The 17824-nt window shown below is 46.3% G+C and overlaps 1 protein-coding gene across 1 annotated transcript in view; it reads left to right on the top strand.

Moving 5' to 3' along the window:
* The window catches only part of CLDN19 (claudin 19), an 86973-nt gene extending 69352 nt beyond the window's left edge, over positions 1-17621 (top strand). Inside the window, exons 6-7 of the mRNA XM_073316663.1 lie at positions 13310-13501; positions 17530-17621. Of these exons, the coding sequence (XP_073172764.1) occupies positions 13310-13501; positions 17530-17621 (284 nt within the window). The remainder of the gene's footprint in view (positions 1-13309; positions 13502-17529) is intronic.
* The last annotated feature ends 203 nt before the right edge of the window (positions 17622-17824 follow it).

Genomic DNA, 17824 nt, shown 5'->3' with positions numbered 1-17824 from the left:
ATAACTGTCTCTGTGGATGAGGGGAAAGCAGTGGATGTGTTATTCCTTGACTTTAGCAAAGCTTTTGACACTGTCTCCCACAGTATTCTTGCCAGCAAGTTAAAGAAGTATGGGCTGGATGAATGGACTATAAGGTGGATAGAATCTGGCTAGATCATTGGGCTCAACACGTAGTGATCAATGGCTCCATGTCCAGTTGGTAGCCGGTATCAAGCGGAGTCCACCAAGGGTAGGTCCTGGGGCCGGTTTTGTTCAATATCTTCATTAATGATCTGGAGGATAGCGTGGATTGCACCCTCAGCAAGTTTGCAGATGACACTGAACTGGGAGGAGAGGTAGATACGCTGGAGGGTAGGGATAGAATACAGAGGGACCTAGACAAATTGGAGGATTGGGCCAAAAGAAATCTGACGAGGTTCAACAAGGACAAGTGCAGAGTCCTGCACTTAGGACGGAAGAATCCCATGCACTGCTACAGACTAGGGACCCAGTGGCTAGGCAGCAGTTCTGCAGAAAAGGACCTAGGGGTTACAGTGGATGAGAAGCTGGATATGAGTCAACAGTGTGCCCTCATTGCCAAGAAGGCTAACGGCATTTTGGGCTGTATAAGTAGGGGCATTGCCAGTAGATCGAGGGATGTGATCGTTCCCCTCTATTCGACATTGGTGAGGCCTCATCTGGAGTATTGTGTCCAGTTTTGGGCCCCACACTACAAAAAAGGATGTGGAAAAATTGGAAAGAATCCAGCGGAGGGCAACAAAAATGATTAGGGGACTGGAACACATGACTTATGAGGAGAGGCTTAGGGAACTGGGATTATTTAGTCTGCAGAAGAAAAGAATGAGGGGGGATTTCATAGCTGCCTTCAACTGCCTGAAAGAGGGTTCCAAAAAAGAATGGATCTAGACTGTTCTCATACCAGTGGTAGCAGATGACAGAACAAGGAGAATAGTCTCAAATTGCAGTGGGGGAGGTTTAGGTTGGATATTAGGAAAAACTTTTTCACTAGGAGGGTGGTGAAGCACTGGAATGCGTTACCTAGGGAGGTGGTGGAATCTCCTTCCTTAGAAGTTTTTAAGGTCAGGCTTGACAAAGCCGTGGCTGGGATGATTTAATTGTGGATTGGTCCTGCTTTGAGCAGGGGGTTGGACTAGATGACCTCCTGAGGTCCCTTCCAACTCTGTTATTCTATGATTCTATGGTGAGGAAAGTGACCAGTGGATGCAAGTGACTATGAGAACCAGGTAGAGGAAAAGACTGGCTAATGAAGAAGAAATAGAGCTCAGGAACAGGTTTGCTGAGTTGGAAAATGAAGGTGTACATCAGGCAGTAACAGAAGGTGGACAGGCCAGAAAGAAGAGAAGAGAGGCTAGTCCTATAAGAAGAGGGGACGAGTCAGTGGAGACAGTCAGAGTTCAGAGCCCCAGGAGGCTACAGGATGACTCACAGAAGACAGCAAGAGGGAACAAAAGATGAGAGGACTTGCAGCGAGAAAGAACAGGAAGTAGGCTGGCGAACCACACCAACACCAGGAAGGGACAGGTCTATAAAGAACAGACAAGCCTGTCACCAGAGCTAATCCAGAGAACAGAAGGGTGTGTTGTCTGCTTGGAGCTAAGATAGGGGATGTGAACCTGAGGCTCAAGAGTATCCTAATGAGAGCAGGAAAGAATCCACTGATTGTCCTCCACATAGGAACCAATGATACCGCCAGATTCTCACTCAAATGTATCAAGGGAGACTATGCCAGGCTGGGGAAGACACTCAAAGATATGGAGGCTCTGTGGATTGTCAGCAGGGTTCTACCTGTCTCTAGAGAAGGAGAGTGAAGACACAGTAAGATTATGATGATCAACAGATGGCCCAAGCAGCTATGAGGGCAGCTTTGGGATGTTCAACCACTGGGAGGCATTCATGGACAGAGAACTGTTCTCATGTGATGGACTCCACCGGAGGAGTGAGAGAAATAGACTTCTGTGATGGAGGTTGGAATAACTGATTAAAAGAGCTTTAAATTAGGAACTCAGAGGAGAAGGAGATGTTCATGTAATCTCCATGTCTTATCTAATATTGACTGGGAGGAAAATCAAGAAGAAAGGACACAGCGATGGAGAAAGGAAGAGCAGTGGGTAGGGGAATAGACATTAAGAGGAGATAAAGTGCTGATACCAGTGAAGCTAACAGTCAGGTAGGCAATACTGACAGTAGAATGATTTTATCCAATTGGGTGAGGAAGGGGGGCGAAGCCAAGCAGAAACAGCTAATATGTTTATACACCAACGTAAGGAGCCTGGGTAACAAAATAGAGGAACTAGCGCTACTGGTGCAGGAAATGAAACTAGATAATATAGGATAACGACAACATGGTGGAATAGTGGTCAGGACTGGAGTACAGGTTTTAAAGGGTATGTGCTGTTCAGGAAAGACAAAAATAAAGGTAAAGATGGTGGAATAGCACCGTATATTAATGATGAAGTAGACTGTCAAGAAATTAGAAGTGATGGGATGGATAAAACAGAAACTCTTTGGGTCAAAAACACTCTGGGGAAGAAAGCTAACAGAGATTGTCCTGGGATAGTGATTGAGATATGCTACAGACACCGATGAGCTGAGTTGAATATTGATAGAGACCTCTTTAATGGTTTTAATAACTACTACTGGGGATTGTGTGATTATGGGAGGCTTTAATGTCCCAGATTTAGACTGGAGGACAAGTGCTGTACACAATAGTGGGGCCCAGATTTTCGTGGATGTGATAGTTCCCAGATTTCTTCACCAAATAGTCACTGAACCAACAAGAGGTGATGCCATTTTAGATTTGGTATTGGTGAGCAGTGAGGACCTCATAGAAGAACTGGTTGTAGGGAGCAACCTTTGTTCGAGTGATCATGAGTCAATTCAATTTAAATTAAATGGAAGGATAAGCAAAAACAGGTCGGCAACTAAGGTCCTTGATTTCAAAAGGGCAAACTTTAAAAAATTAAGGAAACTAATTAGGGACATGGACTGGACCGAAGAACTCAAGGATCTGAATGGAGAGGAGGTTTGGAATTAGAATCATAGAATCATAGAATCATAGAATATCAGGGTTGGAAGGGACCCCTGAAGGTCATCTAGTCCAACCCCCTGCTCGAAGCAGGACCAATTCCCAGTTAAATCATCCCAGCCAGGGCTTTGTCAAGCCTGACCTTAAAAACCTCTAAGGAAGGAGATTCTACCACCTCCCTAGGTAACGCATTCCAGTGTTTCACCACCCTCTTAGTGAAAAAGTTTTTCCTAATATCCAATCTAAACCTCCCCCACTGCAACTTGAGACCATTACTCCTCGTTCTGTCATCTGCTACCATTGAGAACAGTCTAGAACCATCCTCTCTGGAACCACCTCTCAGGTAGTTGAAAGCAGCTATCAAATCCCCCCTCATTCTTCTCTTCTGCAGGCTAAACAATCCCAGCTCCCTCAGCCTCTCCTCATAACTCATGTGTTCCAGTCCCCTAATCATTTTTGTTGCCCTTCGCTGGACTCTCTCCAATTTATCCACATCCTTCTTGTAGTGTGGGGCCCAAAACTGGACACAGTACTCCAGATGAGGCCTCACCAATGTCGAATAGATGGGAACGATCACGTCCCTCGATCTGCTCGCTATGCCCCTACTTATACATCCCAAAATGCCATTGGCCTTCTTGGTAACAAGGGCACACTGCTGACTCATATCCAGCTTCTCGTCCACTGTCACCCCTAGGTCCTTTTCCGCAGAACTGCTGCCTAGCCATTCAGTCCCTAGTCTGTAGCTGTGCATTGGGTTCTTCCGTCCTAAGTGCAGGACCCTGCACTTATCCTTATTGAACCTCATCAGATTTCTTTTGGCCCAATCCTCCAATTTGTCTAGGTCCTTCTGTATCCTATCCCTCCCCTCCAGCGTATCTACCACTCCTCCCAGTTTAGTATCATCCGCAAATTTGCTGAGAGTGCAATCCACACCATCCTCCAGATCATTTATGAAGATATTGAACAAAACTGGCCCCAGGACCGACCCTTGGGGTACTCCACTTGATACCAACTAGATATGGAGCCATTGATCACTACCTGTTGAGCCCGACAATCTAGCCAGCTTTCTACCCACCTTGTAGTGCATTCATCCAGCCCATACTTCCTTAACTTGCTGACAAGAATACTGTGGGAGACCGTGTCAAAAGCTTTGCTAAAGTCAAGAAACAATACATCCACTGCTTTCCCTTCATCCACAGAACCAGTAATCTCATCATAAAAGGCGATTAGATTAGTCAGGCATGACCTTCCCTTGGTGAATCCATGCTGGCTGTTCCTGATCACTTTCCTCTCATGCAAGTGCTTCAGGATTGATTCTTTGAGGACCTGCTCCATGATTTTTCCAGGGACTGAAGTGAGGCTGACTGGCCTGTAGTTCCCAGGATCCTCCTTCTTCCCTTTTTTAAAGATTGGCACTACATTAGCCTTTTTCCAGTCATCCGGGACTTCCCCGGTTCGCCACGAGTTTTCAAAGATAATGGCCAATGGCTCTGCAATCACAGCCGCCAATTCCTTCAGCACTCTCGGATGCAACTCGTCCGGCCCCATGGACTTGTGCACGTCCAGCTTTTCTAAATAGTCCCTAACCACCTCTATCTCCACAGAGGGCTGGCCATCTCTTCCCCATTTTGTGATGCCCAGCACAGCAGTCTGGGAGCTGACCTTGTTAGTGAAAACAGAGGCAAAAAAAGCATTGAGTACATTAGCTTTTTCCATATCCTCTGTCACTAGGTTGCCTCCCTCATTCAGTAAGGGGCCCACACATTCCTTGGCTTTCTTCTTGTTGCCAACATACCTGAAGAAACCCTTCTTGTTACTCTTGACATCTCTCGCTAGCTGCAGCTCCAGGTGCGATTTGGCCCTCCTGATATCATTCCTACATGCCCGAGCAATATTTTTATACTCTTCCCTGGTCATATGTCCAACTTTCCACTTCTTGTAAGCTTCTTTTTTATGTTTAAGATCCGCTAGGATTTCACCATTAAGCCAAGCTGGTCGCCTGCCATATTTACTATTCTTTCGACTCATCGGGATGGTTTGTCCCTGTAACCTCAACAGGGATTCCTTGAAATACAGCCAGCTCTCCTGGACTCCTTTTCCCTTCAAGTTAGTCCCCCAGGGGATCCTGGCCATCCGTTCCCTGAGGGAGTCGAAGTCTGCTTTCCTGAAGTCCATGGTCCGTATCCTGCTGCTTACCTTTCTTCTCTGCGTCAGGATCCTGAACTCAACCAACTCATGGTCACTGCCTCCCAGATTCCCATCCACTTTTGCTTCCCCCACTAATTCTACCCGGTTTGTGAGCAGCAGGTCAAGAAAAGCGCCCCCCCTAGTTGGCTCCTCTAGCACTTGCGCCAGGAAATTGTCCCCTACGCTTTCCAAAAACTTCCTGGATTGTCTATGCACCGCTGTATTGCTCTCCCAGCAGATATCAGGAAAATTAAAGTCACCCATGAGAATCAGGGCATGCGATCTAGTAGCTTCTGTGAGCTGCCGGAAGAAAGCCTCATCTACCTCATCCCCCTGGTCCGGTGGTCTATAGCAGACTCCCACCACTACATCACTCTTGTTGTACACACTTCTAAACTTAATCCAGAGACACTCAGGTTTTTCTGCAGTTTCGTACCGGAGCTCTGAGCAGTCATACTGCTCCCTTACATACAGTGCTACTCCCCCACCTTTTCTGCCCTGCCTGTCCTTCCTGAACAGTTTATAACCATCCATGACAGTACTCCAGTCATGTGAGTTATCCCACCAAGTCTCTGTTATTGAACCTCATCAGATTTCTTTTGGCCCAATCCTCCAATTTGTCTAGGTCTTTCTGTATCCTATCCCTCCCCTCCAGCGTATCTACCACTCCTCCCAGTTTAGTATCATCCGCAAATTTGCTAAGAGTGCAATCCACACCATCCTCCAGATCATTTATGAAGATATTGAACAAAACCGGCCCCAGGACCGACCTTTGGGGCACTCCACTTGATACCGGCTACCAACTAGACATGGAGCCATTGATCACTACCCGTTGAGCCCGACAATCTAGCCAGCTTTCTACCCACCTTATAGTGTATTCATCCAGCCCATACTTCCTTAACTTGCTGACAAGAATACTGTGGGAGACCGTGTCAAAAGCTTTGCTAAAGTCAAGAAACAATACATCCACTGCTTTCCCTTCATCCACAGAACCAGTAATCTCATCATAAAAGGCGATTAGATTAGTCAAGCATGACCTTCCCTTGGTGAATCCATGCTGGCTGTTCCTGATCCTGTTCCTGATCACCTTCCTCTCATGCAAGTGCTTCAGGATTGATTCTTTGAGGACCTGCTCCATGATTACTTTTACTTAATTACATTACTTTTAGTCAAAGTTGCAGAAACTATCTGACGCCTGCATCCCAAGTAAGGGGAATAAATTCATAGGGCAGGGTTGCAGACCAAGCTGGATGAGCAAGTATCTCAAACAGGTGAAAGCAGAAAGCCTACCAGGAATGGAAGATGAGATGCATTAGCAAGGAACACTACCTCTTGGAGGTCAGAAAGTGTATGAGAAAACTGAGAGCTGCCAAAAGCCAGCAGAGTTGGACCTTGCAAAGGAGAGTAAAACCAATAGTAAAAGGTTCTATAGCCATATAAATAAAAAGAAAACAAATAGAGAAGGGGGACAGCTAAGCACTGAGGATGGGGTGGAGATTAATGATAATCTATGCATGGCCCAACACATAAACAAATAACTTGCCTCGGTTTTAATAAGTATAATTGGAACCCTTCTGCCTGTTTGAGTTGGCAGCAACAAGGGACGGGTTCAGTATCTAGGGGTTCCAATAACACAATTCAAAACCAGCTTGAGGCCCCACCCAGTGACCTGGGATAAATATAAACCACCTCCCCTCCCCTGGGCGCCTCTAAGAGGCAATATTTTCCCTCTCACAAGCACAGAGTCTGAGTGTGGCAAAAGCCTTTTAATAACAGAGAGAAACAATGTGGCATTATGTTGGGGAAACACCACCAACAGGATTCATAACACAAACCATGAGCAAAAACCCACATCAAGCAAATTGGGCTGTGTCCTTTCCCTTTGGTTCTTGAGTCCAGCAACCCAAAAGTCACCCAAAGTCCCAAAAGTCCAACAACCCCAAAGTCCAGCAACCCAAAAGTCCAGCAACCCAAAAGTCTCTAACTCTGTCCTTTGTGAGTCCAGAGTTCCAAAGTTCATCTGCAGAGTTCCAGCCTGTGTGGAAATTGGGGGGATGTAAAGAGGCACCTTACATGCTCCCAACAGCCAACTGCCCCGCCTCTCTGTGGGTTTCTGCTGCAGCCTTCACAGCCAGCTGCTCCTCTCCAGTAGCCATCCTTCGAGCCGCTCACCAGTAGGTCTTCAGGCCCTCTACTACTTAACATAGTACTCAGTGATCACTTCAGGCCCCCTGCTACTTAACATAGTACTCAGTGATTTCAGCTCATAGTAGGGGAAGCACCATTGGCCCAAACTGAATTTAGCTCTGCAATCTGTAACCAGACTCCTCGTGGAATCAAAATCAGCTCTGCCATTACAGGGGTCAGGTCAGGTGACTCAGAAGGAAATCTGTCCCCACCCACACTCCATTCACTGAGAATTGGAACCCATGTCCCTTGCCTAGCGAGTGCTACTTAGTTGATGGCAAGTCCCTCCATCATAACAAAAGCCAAGTACAATTCCACTGTCCTTGATTCACATAATCAGGATAATACACTTTATTCTTCCTGCCCCAATAACAGAGAAACTGGGGATCCCACAGCAGCCAAAGTGACCATCTAGGCAGGGTGGGTGTGCCTATGCAAATGAGATCAGCCCCTGGAGTTCTTTTCCATGACCTGCCAAGGCGCACCACCAGATGTCAGAGTAGAACTCATCCTGACTCTGCTTACATAATGAAGAGCTTAGGGGTAGTGGCAGGGTGGCTAATGGCAATGAGGATATGGAATTAGATATTACCACAGCCGAGGTGGAAGTCAAACTCAAACATCTTAATGGGACTAAATCGGGGGGCCTGGATAATCTTCATCCAAGTATATTAAAGAAACTGGCAGATGAAATTGAAAGCCCAATAGCAAGGACTTTTCATGCGTCTGTAAACTCAGGGTGTCATGCCCTATGACTTGAGAGTTGCGAATATAGCTCCTATTTTAAAGAAAGGGAAAAAATGTGATTGGGGAAACTACAGGCCTGTTAGTTTGACCACAATTGTATGCAAGGTCTTGGAACAAATTTTGAAAGAGAAAATCATTGAAGACACAGAGGTAAATGGTAATTGTGATAAAATACAACAAAAGGTAGATCATGCCAGACCAACCTGATCTTCTACTTTGAGAAGATAATTGATTTTGTTTATTTATTTATTTTTGTTGACAAAGGAAATGCAGTAAATCTCATCTTCCTGAATTTCAGTAAGACGTCTGATACAGTTCCAAATGGGAAATTAATAGTTAAATTGGAGGAGATGGGATTAATATGAGAATTGAAAGGCAGATAAAGAACTGGTTAAAGGGGAGACTGCAATGGGTCATACTGAAAGGTGAACTGTCAGGCTGGAGAGATGTTACTAGTGGAGTTCTGCAGGGACTGGTCATGGGATCTATCTTATTTAACAGTTTTATTAATGACTTTGGCACAAAAGGTGGGAGTGTGCTAAAATTTTGCAGATTACACAAAATGGGAGGTATTGCCAAAATGGAGGAGGACCAAAATATCATACCAGACCTCGATGACCTTGAAAATTGGAGTAATAGAAATGGGATGCAATTTAATAGTGCAAAGTGCAAGGTCATGCACTTAGGGACTAACAAGAATTTTTGCTATAAACTGGGGATTTATCAGTTGGAACTGAAAGCGGAGGAGAAAGACCTGGGTGCATTGGTTGATCACAGGATGACTATGAATGACCAGTGTGATGGGGCTGTGAAAATGGCTAATACAGTCCTAGGATGCATCAGGCAAGATATTTCCAGTAGAGAAAAGGAAGTGTTAGTACCATTATACAAGGCACTGGTGAGACCTCATCTGGAGTATTGTGTGCAATTCTGGCCTCCCATGTTTAAGAAAGAAGAATTCAAACTGAAACAGATGCAGAGAAGGGCTACTAAGATGATCTGAGGAATGGAAAACTGACCTTAAGAGAGGAGACTCAAAGATCTTGGCTTCTTTAGGCTAACCAAATGAAGGCTGAGGGGAGCTATGATTGCTCTCTATAAATACATTAGAGGGATAAATACCAGGGAGGGGGAGGAGTTATTTAAATTCAATGCTGACACAAGAACAAATGGATATAAACTGGCCATCAATAAGTTTAGGCTTGAAATTAGACAAAATTTCTAACCATCAGAGAAGTGAAGTTCTGGAACAGCCTCCCAAGGGGAGCAGTAGGGGCAAGAAAAACCCTAACTGGCTTCAGGAAAGAGCTTGATACATTTATAGAGGGGCTGGTAAATACATCTGATACATTTATAGAGGCTGCTGGTAAATATCTGCAACGGCTGGTGATGGGACGCTAGATGGGGAAGCTCTAAATAACTACAGAGCCTCCGCATCTAGCCTACAGAGAATTCTTTCCCAGGTGTCTGACTGGTGAGTCTTGCCCACATGCCCAGTGTCTAACTGATTGCCATATTTGGGGTCAGGAAGGAATTTTCCCCTGTGTCAGATTGGCAGACTCTGGGGTTTGTTGCCTTCCTCTGCAGCCTGGGGCATGGGTCACTTGCAGTTTTAAGCTAGTGTAAATGGTGGATTCTCGGTAATTTGAAGTCTTAAAATCATGATTTAAGGACTTCAGTAACTTAGCTAGAGAGTATGGGTATATTACAGGAGTGGGTGGGTGAGGTTCTATGGCCTAGATGATCATTATGGTCCTTTCTGGCCTTAAAGTCTATGAGTCTATAAGGTAATTGGTCCAGAACGTCCTCAAAGGTGTCATTGATTAAATGCTTGAAAGTTGCTGAGGTGCTGAACAATCCAAATGGTATGACAAAATACTCAAAGTGACCAGAGCTGGTACAGAAGGCGTCTTCCAATCAGATCTTTCCCAGGTTAAAAGCTCTGTGGAGGTGCAACTTTGTGAAGATCTTGGCAGAGTGGAGTCTTTAGAACAACTCATTAATAAGTGGTGAGAAGAACCTATTTTGGATTGTAATCTTGTTCAGTACTTGGTTGTCCACACAAGGCTGAAGGGAATAGTCTTTCTTTGCCAGGAAGATGACTGGACCCCAGCTGGGGATGTGGAGGAGTGAATGAACTTCAGGTTTTCCTTGAGATATTTTGGGAATATCTGTACTTCAGATTTGGAGAGGGAGTAGTTGCGCCCAGAGGGACCCTCTGTTTCTGGCTGGAGGTCGATGGGCTGTCATACCAGCAATGAGGCAGTAAGATGTTTGCTTTCTTATTGTTGGAAACATCAGCATAGAGTTGATATTTAATAGGAATCCCTGGTCCTAGGGGGTTGCCAAGTTTGGCTTTGGATCCTCTGTTCACATCTCTGACTTCTCTGGAGGACCAAGTAAGCCACAATGGGTTGCTGGCCCTAGCTTGGCTCTCAGGAAGCAGGATTGTCTGCAAGATGGGGAATCAAAGTGTATCATGCCTGACTGCCATGAGCTTGCACAGGTCATGGCAATGAGCCCAACTGATGAGTGAGATGCATGAATTAGCCCAAACTGGAGGATTCCTAGGTAGCCTGAAAGGATAATTACCTCTTAGGGAGCCATCTGGTGGGTGTCTGGTCCTGATGAAAGGAGTGACCTATCTATGGACTCTGCTAACTTGTGGGGTTGCAATGGATGGGGTTATTATGTGCTTGGGAAAACTTCAGATCCATGAAACTGCCTGAGGCAACTGACTCCACCAGTGCCTCGATGGGGGTGTTGGGCATTGCAGGGTGCCAGAGCCAAAGAGGGAACTGGAGATGTTTTGGACACTGCTTGCCTATCACCAGGGGACTGGTATCTGAGTGTTGGTGTGGGCTGCTGGGAAGAGGGGAAGGTGCCAACCCAGCCCAGCTCTGCTACTGCGACTGCAGCTTGACGTTTCCCAACCCAGGTACAGATCAGACCTTGGCAGGGCAGCTTGTTGCACAGTGTCCTGTTTCTCCACATTACAGACAGAGGCCCTATGTCCGGTGTTGATTCTTCTCCAGAGCAGAGAGGTGGGGCCAGACATGCTCAACTAGCATGAGCTGAGGCAATGGGGAAGGGACTGGGAATGGGACCAGCTCTGGCAGCCTGGTAGGAGCCAGGAGGGCCATCCTTTTTCCTGGAGGTGTTTTGCTCGATCGGTCAGCTAAGGCAGCCAAGCCAGATGAGGAGTCCAACATGCCAGTTCATCTTTAATACGGTCATTAGGCCAAGCTGGAAATGATAATGCTGGGCAGCCTTACTCCATTTGGTTTCTACTAGAAAGCACTGGAACTCTGCTGCATATTTAGCTAAGGGCCAGCATCCCTGTTGCAACACTTTGGCCACACACTCATGACTTGGGTCATCGAATGTCACTGTCATAGCTCTGATGAAGTCTTCAAGGTGTCCCAGAAAGGGGTTTGATTTTTTCAGGAGCAAAAACACCCAAGCCAGGGACTCCCTGATAAGCAGGCTGATAATCAATCCCACTTGGGCTTGATCAGTGGGGGGTGTGACTGTGGGCATAGCAGAAATAGGAGAAAGAAAAGGAGGACTTGTGGCACCTTAGAGACTAACAAATTTATCTGAGCATGAGCTTTCGTGAGCTACAGCTCACTTCATCGGACGCATGTAGTGGAGATGACCCTGACTTAGGAACGCACAGAATTTGTTGTGATCATCGTTAAATTAGTCAGGCAGTAGGAGCTTGGGCTTGTGGGGAGCAGGGGTTGGGGTTGAAGGCGGCATGACTTGAGTTTTACAGGACTGCATTCTACACCTGCAGGGTGGCAACTTGGGCCTACAAGGTCCATAGGGCTCCCACTAGCTCCGTCAAAGAGGGATTGTAGAAGTCATGCTCACCACATCAGCTCTGGTTCTCTTATTGTTTGCAGAGGGACTGCTCAAACTGTCAATGACTGGGATGTGAGTGGTCATGCCTAGTGGTTAGAGCAGGTGTCAATAGCCAGGAATTGGAGCCCAGCATCAGAGCTGGAGTCAGAGGCCAGATGCCAGAGCCAAGGGCCAGCTGGAGTCAGAAGCCAGGAATCAGATCCGAGGGTGAGAAGCAGATTCTACGGACTGAGGCAAGGCTGGGGCTAAGGCAGGGGCAGGGCTGGGAACAAGCCGGCGTAAGAGCTATTGCAGACATGGGCAACTGCTTTGAGCAGCCACTGAACTACTGCTTTTGGGCTTCAGCCCCAGTCTGCTGACTCTTCCGACCAATCATGCAGCATAGCCAATTAGGCAACCATCCACAGGCCAGCTGTGCTTGTTAGCGTGCCCAGAGGCCAGCTCTTCTGCAACTCCTGACACACTGGGGCTGAAGCCACAGGCTGCCCTTATTCAAGATGGTGCCCATTTCCCTGCAGGTGAAAGTGAGGCTGCAGCTAGTAAAGATGGCCACTCTATCCCATTGTTCCCAATAGAGCTGAAGCCAGACTGTCTGCAGAGGAGGATGCTCACACTCGTGTTCTATGGTTAGGGAATTGGACAGGGAATTGGGTGGAGGTAGGGGAAAGAGACAACACCAGAAAGAGATTGGGGTGTAGTGGAATGGGGAGCAGGAGGTGTTCAAGGGAGCAAAGGAAATGGGGGGAGGTGGAGGGAGACAGGGAGTGAAGGATAATTTGGCGGTGCAGGAAGAGGCTGAAGGATGCAGGCAAATGGAGGCTCAGAGAAGCAGAATGTGAGGAGTAGGAAGCTGGGAAAGGTCAGGGAGGGAAATGTGTGGGAAGATAAATTGAGGCAACAGGTGGGGAAAGGAGGCTGTTGGGGAGCATGGAAGGAGAATGTGAGTGGGGGAGAGATGCCTGGTGCAGCAAAGGAGACAGGGAGGGGACAAAAAGGGCCACAGTAGGGGAGGCAGACGGCGAGGGATAGAAAGGCAGCTCCCTCACCCCAGGGTGAACCCCAGGGGTTCAGAGAGATTTTACTACCCTTCTCCTCTTCTCTTCCCCTCCCCAAATATTATATTATTTTGCAGTCTAACTCATGATATTTGAAGCCTTGGGATTGGCACCCCGGTCAGACTGGCCTGGCCTGTTCCCCCAAGGAGAGTGGCTGGTGTGGCGTCTGTAGGGAGCATTCTGTGCAGGTGTTTCTCAGCTCACTTTGTTCTTTTGCTAGGTGTCCTTGGCATGGTCGGCTCCGTGTGGTATGCGGTGGATGTCTATGTGGAGAGAGCCACTCTGATATTACACGACATATTCCTGGGGATCCACTACGACTTCGGGTGGTCTTGCTGGCTGGGAATGGTTGGTTCGACAGGTTGCTTTATGGCATCCATCATGCTAACCTGCTGCCTTTATAGCTTCACAGGTCAGTAGTAGCAATACCAGCCGACTAGGGACAAATCAGTTACAAACAGATTTGCAAACTGTCCAGTATCTTCAGAAACCTAGTGACACAAAGTTTGAAACTTTTGGCCCAGATTTAGGAGAACAGTGTCACAGTTGAAGAATCTCACTGACCCATCAATATTAAATGTGAATGTCACTGGCTAGTTTCCTTCACCATTAGGACAAGTGGGTGAGTTTCGGGTTAGGTTTAGCTGATGTAAACTCAGCCTTTTCCCTCATGCAGATGCAGGGGAACACCCCAAGTGGTGGTCTAGCCTAGACTAGAACACAGCCATCCATTTTCTTCGCCAAGACCATCCTTAGAGAGCACAAAATATGTCTTCTGCTTTAATACAAATTGATTATTGTTCAGCATAATGTCTCTTTAGGCAGAAAAATAATTTAGATAGAGAGCCTGCTCAGAAACATCAGGAGAGTCTCCTTGGCCTATATTCGGTTCAGCGTTCTCCACTGAAGTCAATGTATTCTGGATTTGCCCTGGCCAGTGTAAGAGATTAGTTAGCATTTGGCCTTGGTTGTGATGCTTGCCCTGCTCCCATAATGCATACCTTCAAGTCAGCGGCACTGCTATGGGTACCCGCATGGCCCCACAGTATGCCAATATTTTTATGGCTGACTTAGAACAACGCTTCCTCAGCTCTCGTCCCCTAATGCCCCTACTCTACTTGCGCTACATTGATGACATATTCATCATCTGGACCTATGGAAAAGAAGCCCTTGAGGCATTCCACCATGACTGCAACAATTTCCATCCTACCATCAACCTCAGCCTGGACCAGTCCACGCAAGAGATCCGCTTCCTGGACACTACGGTGCTAATAAGCAATGGTCACATAAACACCACCCTATACCAGAAACCTACTGACCACTATTCCTACCTACATGCCTCCAGCTTTCACCCAGACCACACCACACGATCCATTGTCTACAGCCAACCTTTAAGATACAACCGCATTTGCACCTACAAGAGCTCTATCAAGCATTCTTAAAACTACAATACCCACCTGCTGAAGTGAAGAAACAGATTGACAGAGCCAGAAGAGTACCCAGAAGTCACCTACTACAGGACAGGCCCAACAAAGAAAATAACAGAACACCACTAGCCATCACCTTCAGCCCCCAACTAAAACCTCTCCAACGCATCTTCAAGGATCTACAACCTATCCTGAAGGACGACCCATCACTCTCACAGATCTTGGGAGACAGGCCAGTCCTTGCTTACAGACAGCCTCCCAACCTGAAGCAAATACTCACCAGCAACCACACACCACACAACAAAAACACTAACCCAGGAATCTATCCTTGCAACAAAGCCCGTTGCCAACTCTGTCCACATATCTATTCAAGGGACACCATCATAGGGCCTAATCTCATCAGCCACAGCGTCAGAGGCTCATTCACCTGCACATCTACCAGTGTGATATATTCCATCATGTGCCAGCAATGCCCCTCTGCCATGTACATTGGCCAAACTGGACAGTCTCTATGTAAAAGAATGAACACAAATCAGATGTCAAGAATTATGACATTCAAAAACCAGTCTGAGAACACTTCAACCTCCCTGGCTCACTTAATTTCAAACCTAAAAGTTGCAATTCTCCAACAAAAAAAACTTCAAAAACAGACTCCAATGAGAAACTGCAGAATTGGAATTAATTTGCAAATTGGACACTATTAAATTAGGCTTGAATAAAGACTGGGAGTGGATGGGTCATTACACGAAGTAAAAACTATTTCCCCATGCTAATTTTCTCCCTATGGTTACTTACACCTTTTTGTCAACTGTTTGAAATGGGCCACCCTGATTATCACTACAAAAGTTTTTTTCTCGTGATGATAATAGCCCACCTTAACTGATTAGTCTCGTTACAGTTTTTTCATGTTCTCTGTGTATATATCTATCTTCCTACTGTATTTTCCACTGAATGCATCTGATGAAGAGGGTTTTAGCCCACAAAAAATAAATGTGTTAGTCTCTAAGGTGCCACAAGTACTCCTCGTTTGTTTTTTTTGCTGATACAGACTAACACGGGTACCACTCTGAAACTAGGGATTACTGTGTTGTTCTGTACGCCATATGTATGTAAAACACTCACTTCCCGTTAGCGTGCATGTTAAAGAAGGCTCAGTAATGGCTTTCATTCCCAGTTTGGTTCAAACCAGTGAAAGAAGAACCTGTCAAAAATTCAACAACCAGAGCCTCTATGGCGTCTGGATGGGCCGAGCTACTGACTCCAGAGCAGAAGCCCTCATGTGGCTGGTCTTCAAAAGTGCTGAGCGTGTGGGGACACATTGCACTGAAATCAATGGGAGCTGCAAATTGCCTTTGATAATATGGACCCTGGTGTCCTCCCATCCCCTTTCTCAGTATCACAAGGATACTGAGAGATTGTGACAACCTGCTCCATGGATTTACCTGCCTTGGCTCAGAAAGGAAACCCAGCAGCCCAGCATAATCAGGTAGAGTCACCCTATTGTCAGTAAAAGGAGCAGGTCACACACACATACTCCCCTGGGCTCAGCATCGCTCTGGCTTTTGTTCACCCATTTCGGTTTGGAGAACAAGGTGCCATGTATGTGGGACTTCAGCACAGGATTATTCAACATATGCTCCAGATTGGAAGCGTCAATGCATGCTACACGTCACTGAAAGTCAACTATGAGACACTTCAGGGAGCGTCACAAGAAGGACCTGATCTCCACTGGGGGAATATAAATAATAATGAGTCACTTGTTTGACAGGTTGCCCCCTCCAGTTCAGGGTGCCACCTGATGTACTGGGGTTCCACTGAGTCTGCCTGTTCCACCAGCCTGGACTCCCTCACCCTGTCCTGCTGAGCCAGGCCCTCAAGCCTCCTCCAGCACACACACACACAGACGACACACAGTTAAAGACACAAGCAGCTGTAGAAAGACACAGACACTGAAATCAGCTCTGCATGGGAAGACTCAGCTCAGGAATTGCCTGGCACTCAAGTACACACCCCCTCTGGAGTGCAAACCCAAAATTGGTTTGTCTTGCACTGCACAGAAATCTATACAGCGTGCGCTCATGAAAATTGCCCCCTCCCACAATGTGGAGAAAAATATGCATGGCCTCCCCGCCCCCCCACTTATGAATCCCACAAACTGGGTTTTAGAAAACAAAACAAGTTTATTAATCACAAAGGTTAGATTTTTAAGGGATTATAGGGATTAGCAAACAGATCAAAGCAGATTATTGAGCAAATAAAACAAACACACAAACTAAGGTCAAGATACTAAAGAAACCAATTACAAGTGGTAATTTCTCACCCTAAATGTTGTTTTAGGCATTTCTGTCACAGACCAGACACCTTTTCCGGGCTTGGCTCAGCTCTTCTCCACCCGCATCCCAGTCCTTGTTTCTTATCCTGGGCAGGGATTCAGTGAAGAAAAGAGCCCTGATTAACCCACTTCGCTGCCTTAAATGGGATTTACATATGGTGGGAATCCTTTGTTTCCCACTTTGGTCTCAACCCCTTTTGTGGAAAAATACCAACAGGCCAAGAAGGGGGTCCAGTACCAGGTGACAGGATCACATGACCCTCCAGTGTGGCGCAGCATCCCAGGAAGTTTCTCAGGAAAGTGGGAGATTAGTCTCTTCAAAGTCCTAGTGTGCTTCCTAATGGCCCATTGACTAACCAGCCAGACTGATTGCATTCTGTCTGGTGGACATTCCCCAGGTGCAAACACTTTTTCAATAGATACATGGTTAATATTCCTAACCTCAGATACAGAAATGATACATGCACACAAATAGGATAATCACATTCAGTAAATCATAACCTTCCCAATGATATCTCACATGACCCATCTTGCATAAAAGATATTTTAGTTATGCCATATTCATATCATAACAATATCTCTACAAAGAATATGCGGTGTAGTGTCACAACTTGACTTTACCTCTTTTCTAGATTATAATCTTTCTCAATTACATTATTTTAAATCTTTTCTCTCTGTCAGATGATAGACCCTCCAGGAGACCTCAAAGGTCCATCTACCCCTCTGGAAGAACTGCCACTGGGCAGATGTATATGATAAACTCCCGAGTGTAATGAAGTAGCTGTACCTCCAAGGACACCTGCCTTCAGTCCCACACTCTGTCTGCTGCTCTTCCAAAGCACCCAAACCTCCTGAAATTTTCTCTGGATTTGCTTTTGAAGTGGATCTGAGCCATCATATCAGCTTCCAGCTTGTGACAGTGGCTTTTGACCGTGAACAATTATCTCACTCAATTTTCCAGAACCTTGATGTGTTT

The sequence above is a fragment of the Lepidochelys kempii genome, chromosome 18, assembly GCF_965140285.1.
Source record: "Lepidochelys kempii isolate rLepKem1 chromosome 18, rLepKem1.hap1, whole genome shotgun sequence".
In the NCBI taxonomy this organism is placed as follows: Eukaryota; Metazoa; Chordata; order Testudines; family Cheloniidae; genus Lepidochelys; species Lepidochelys kempii.
This window is presented reverse-complemented; position numbering and strand designations above follow the sequence as displayed.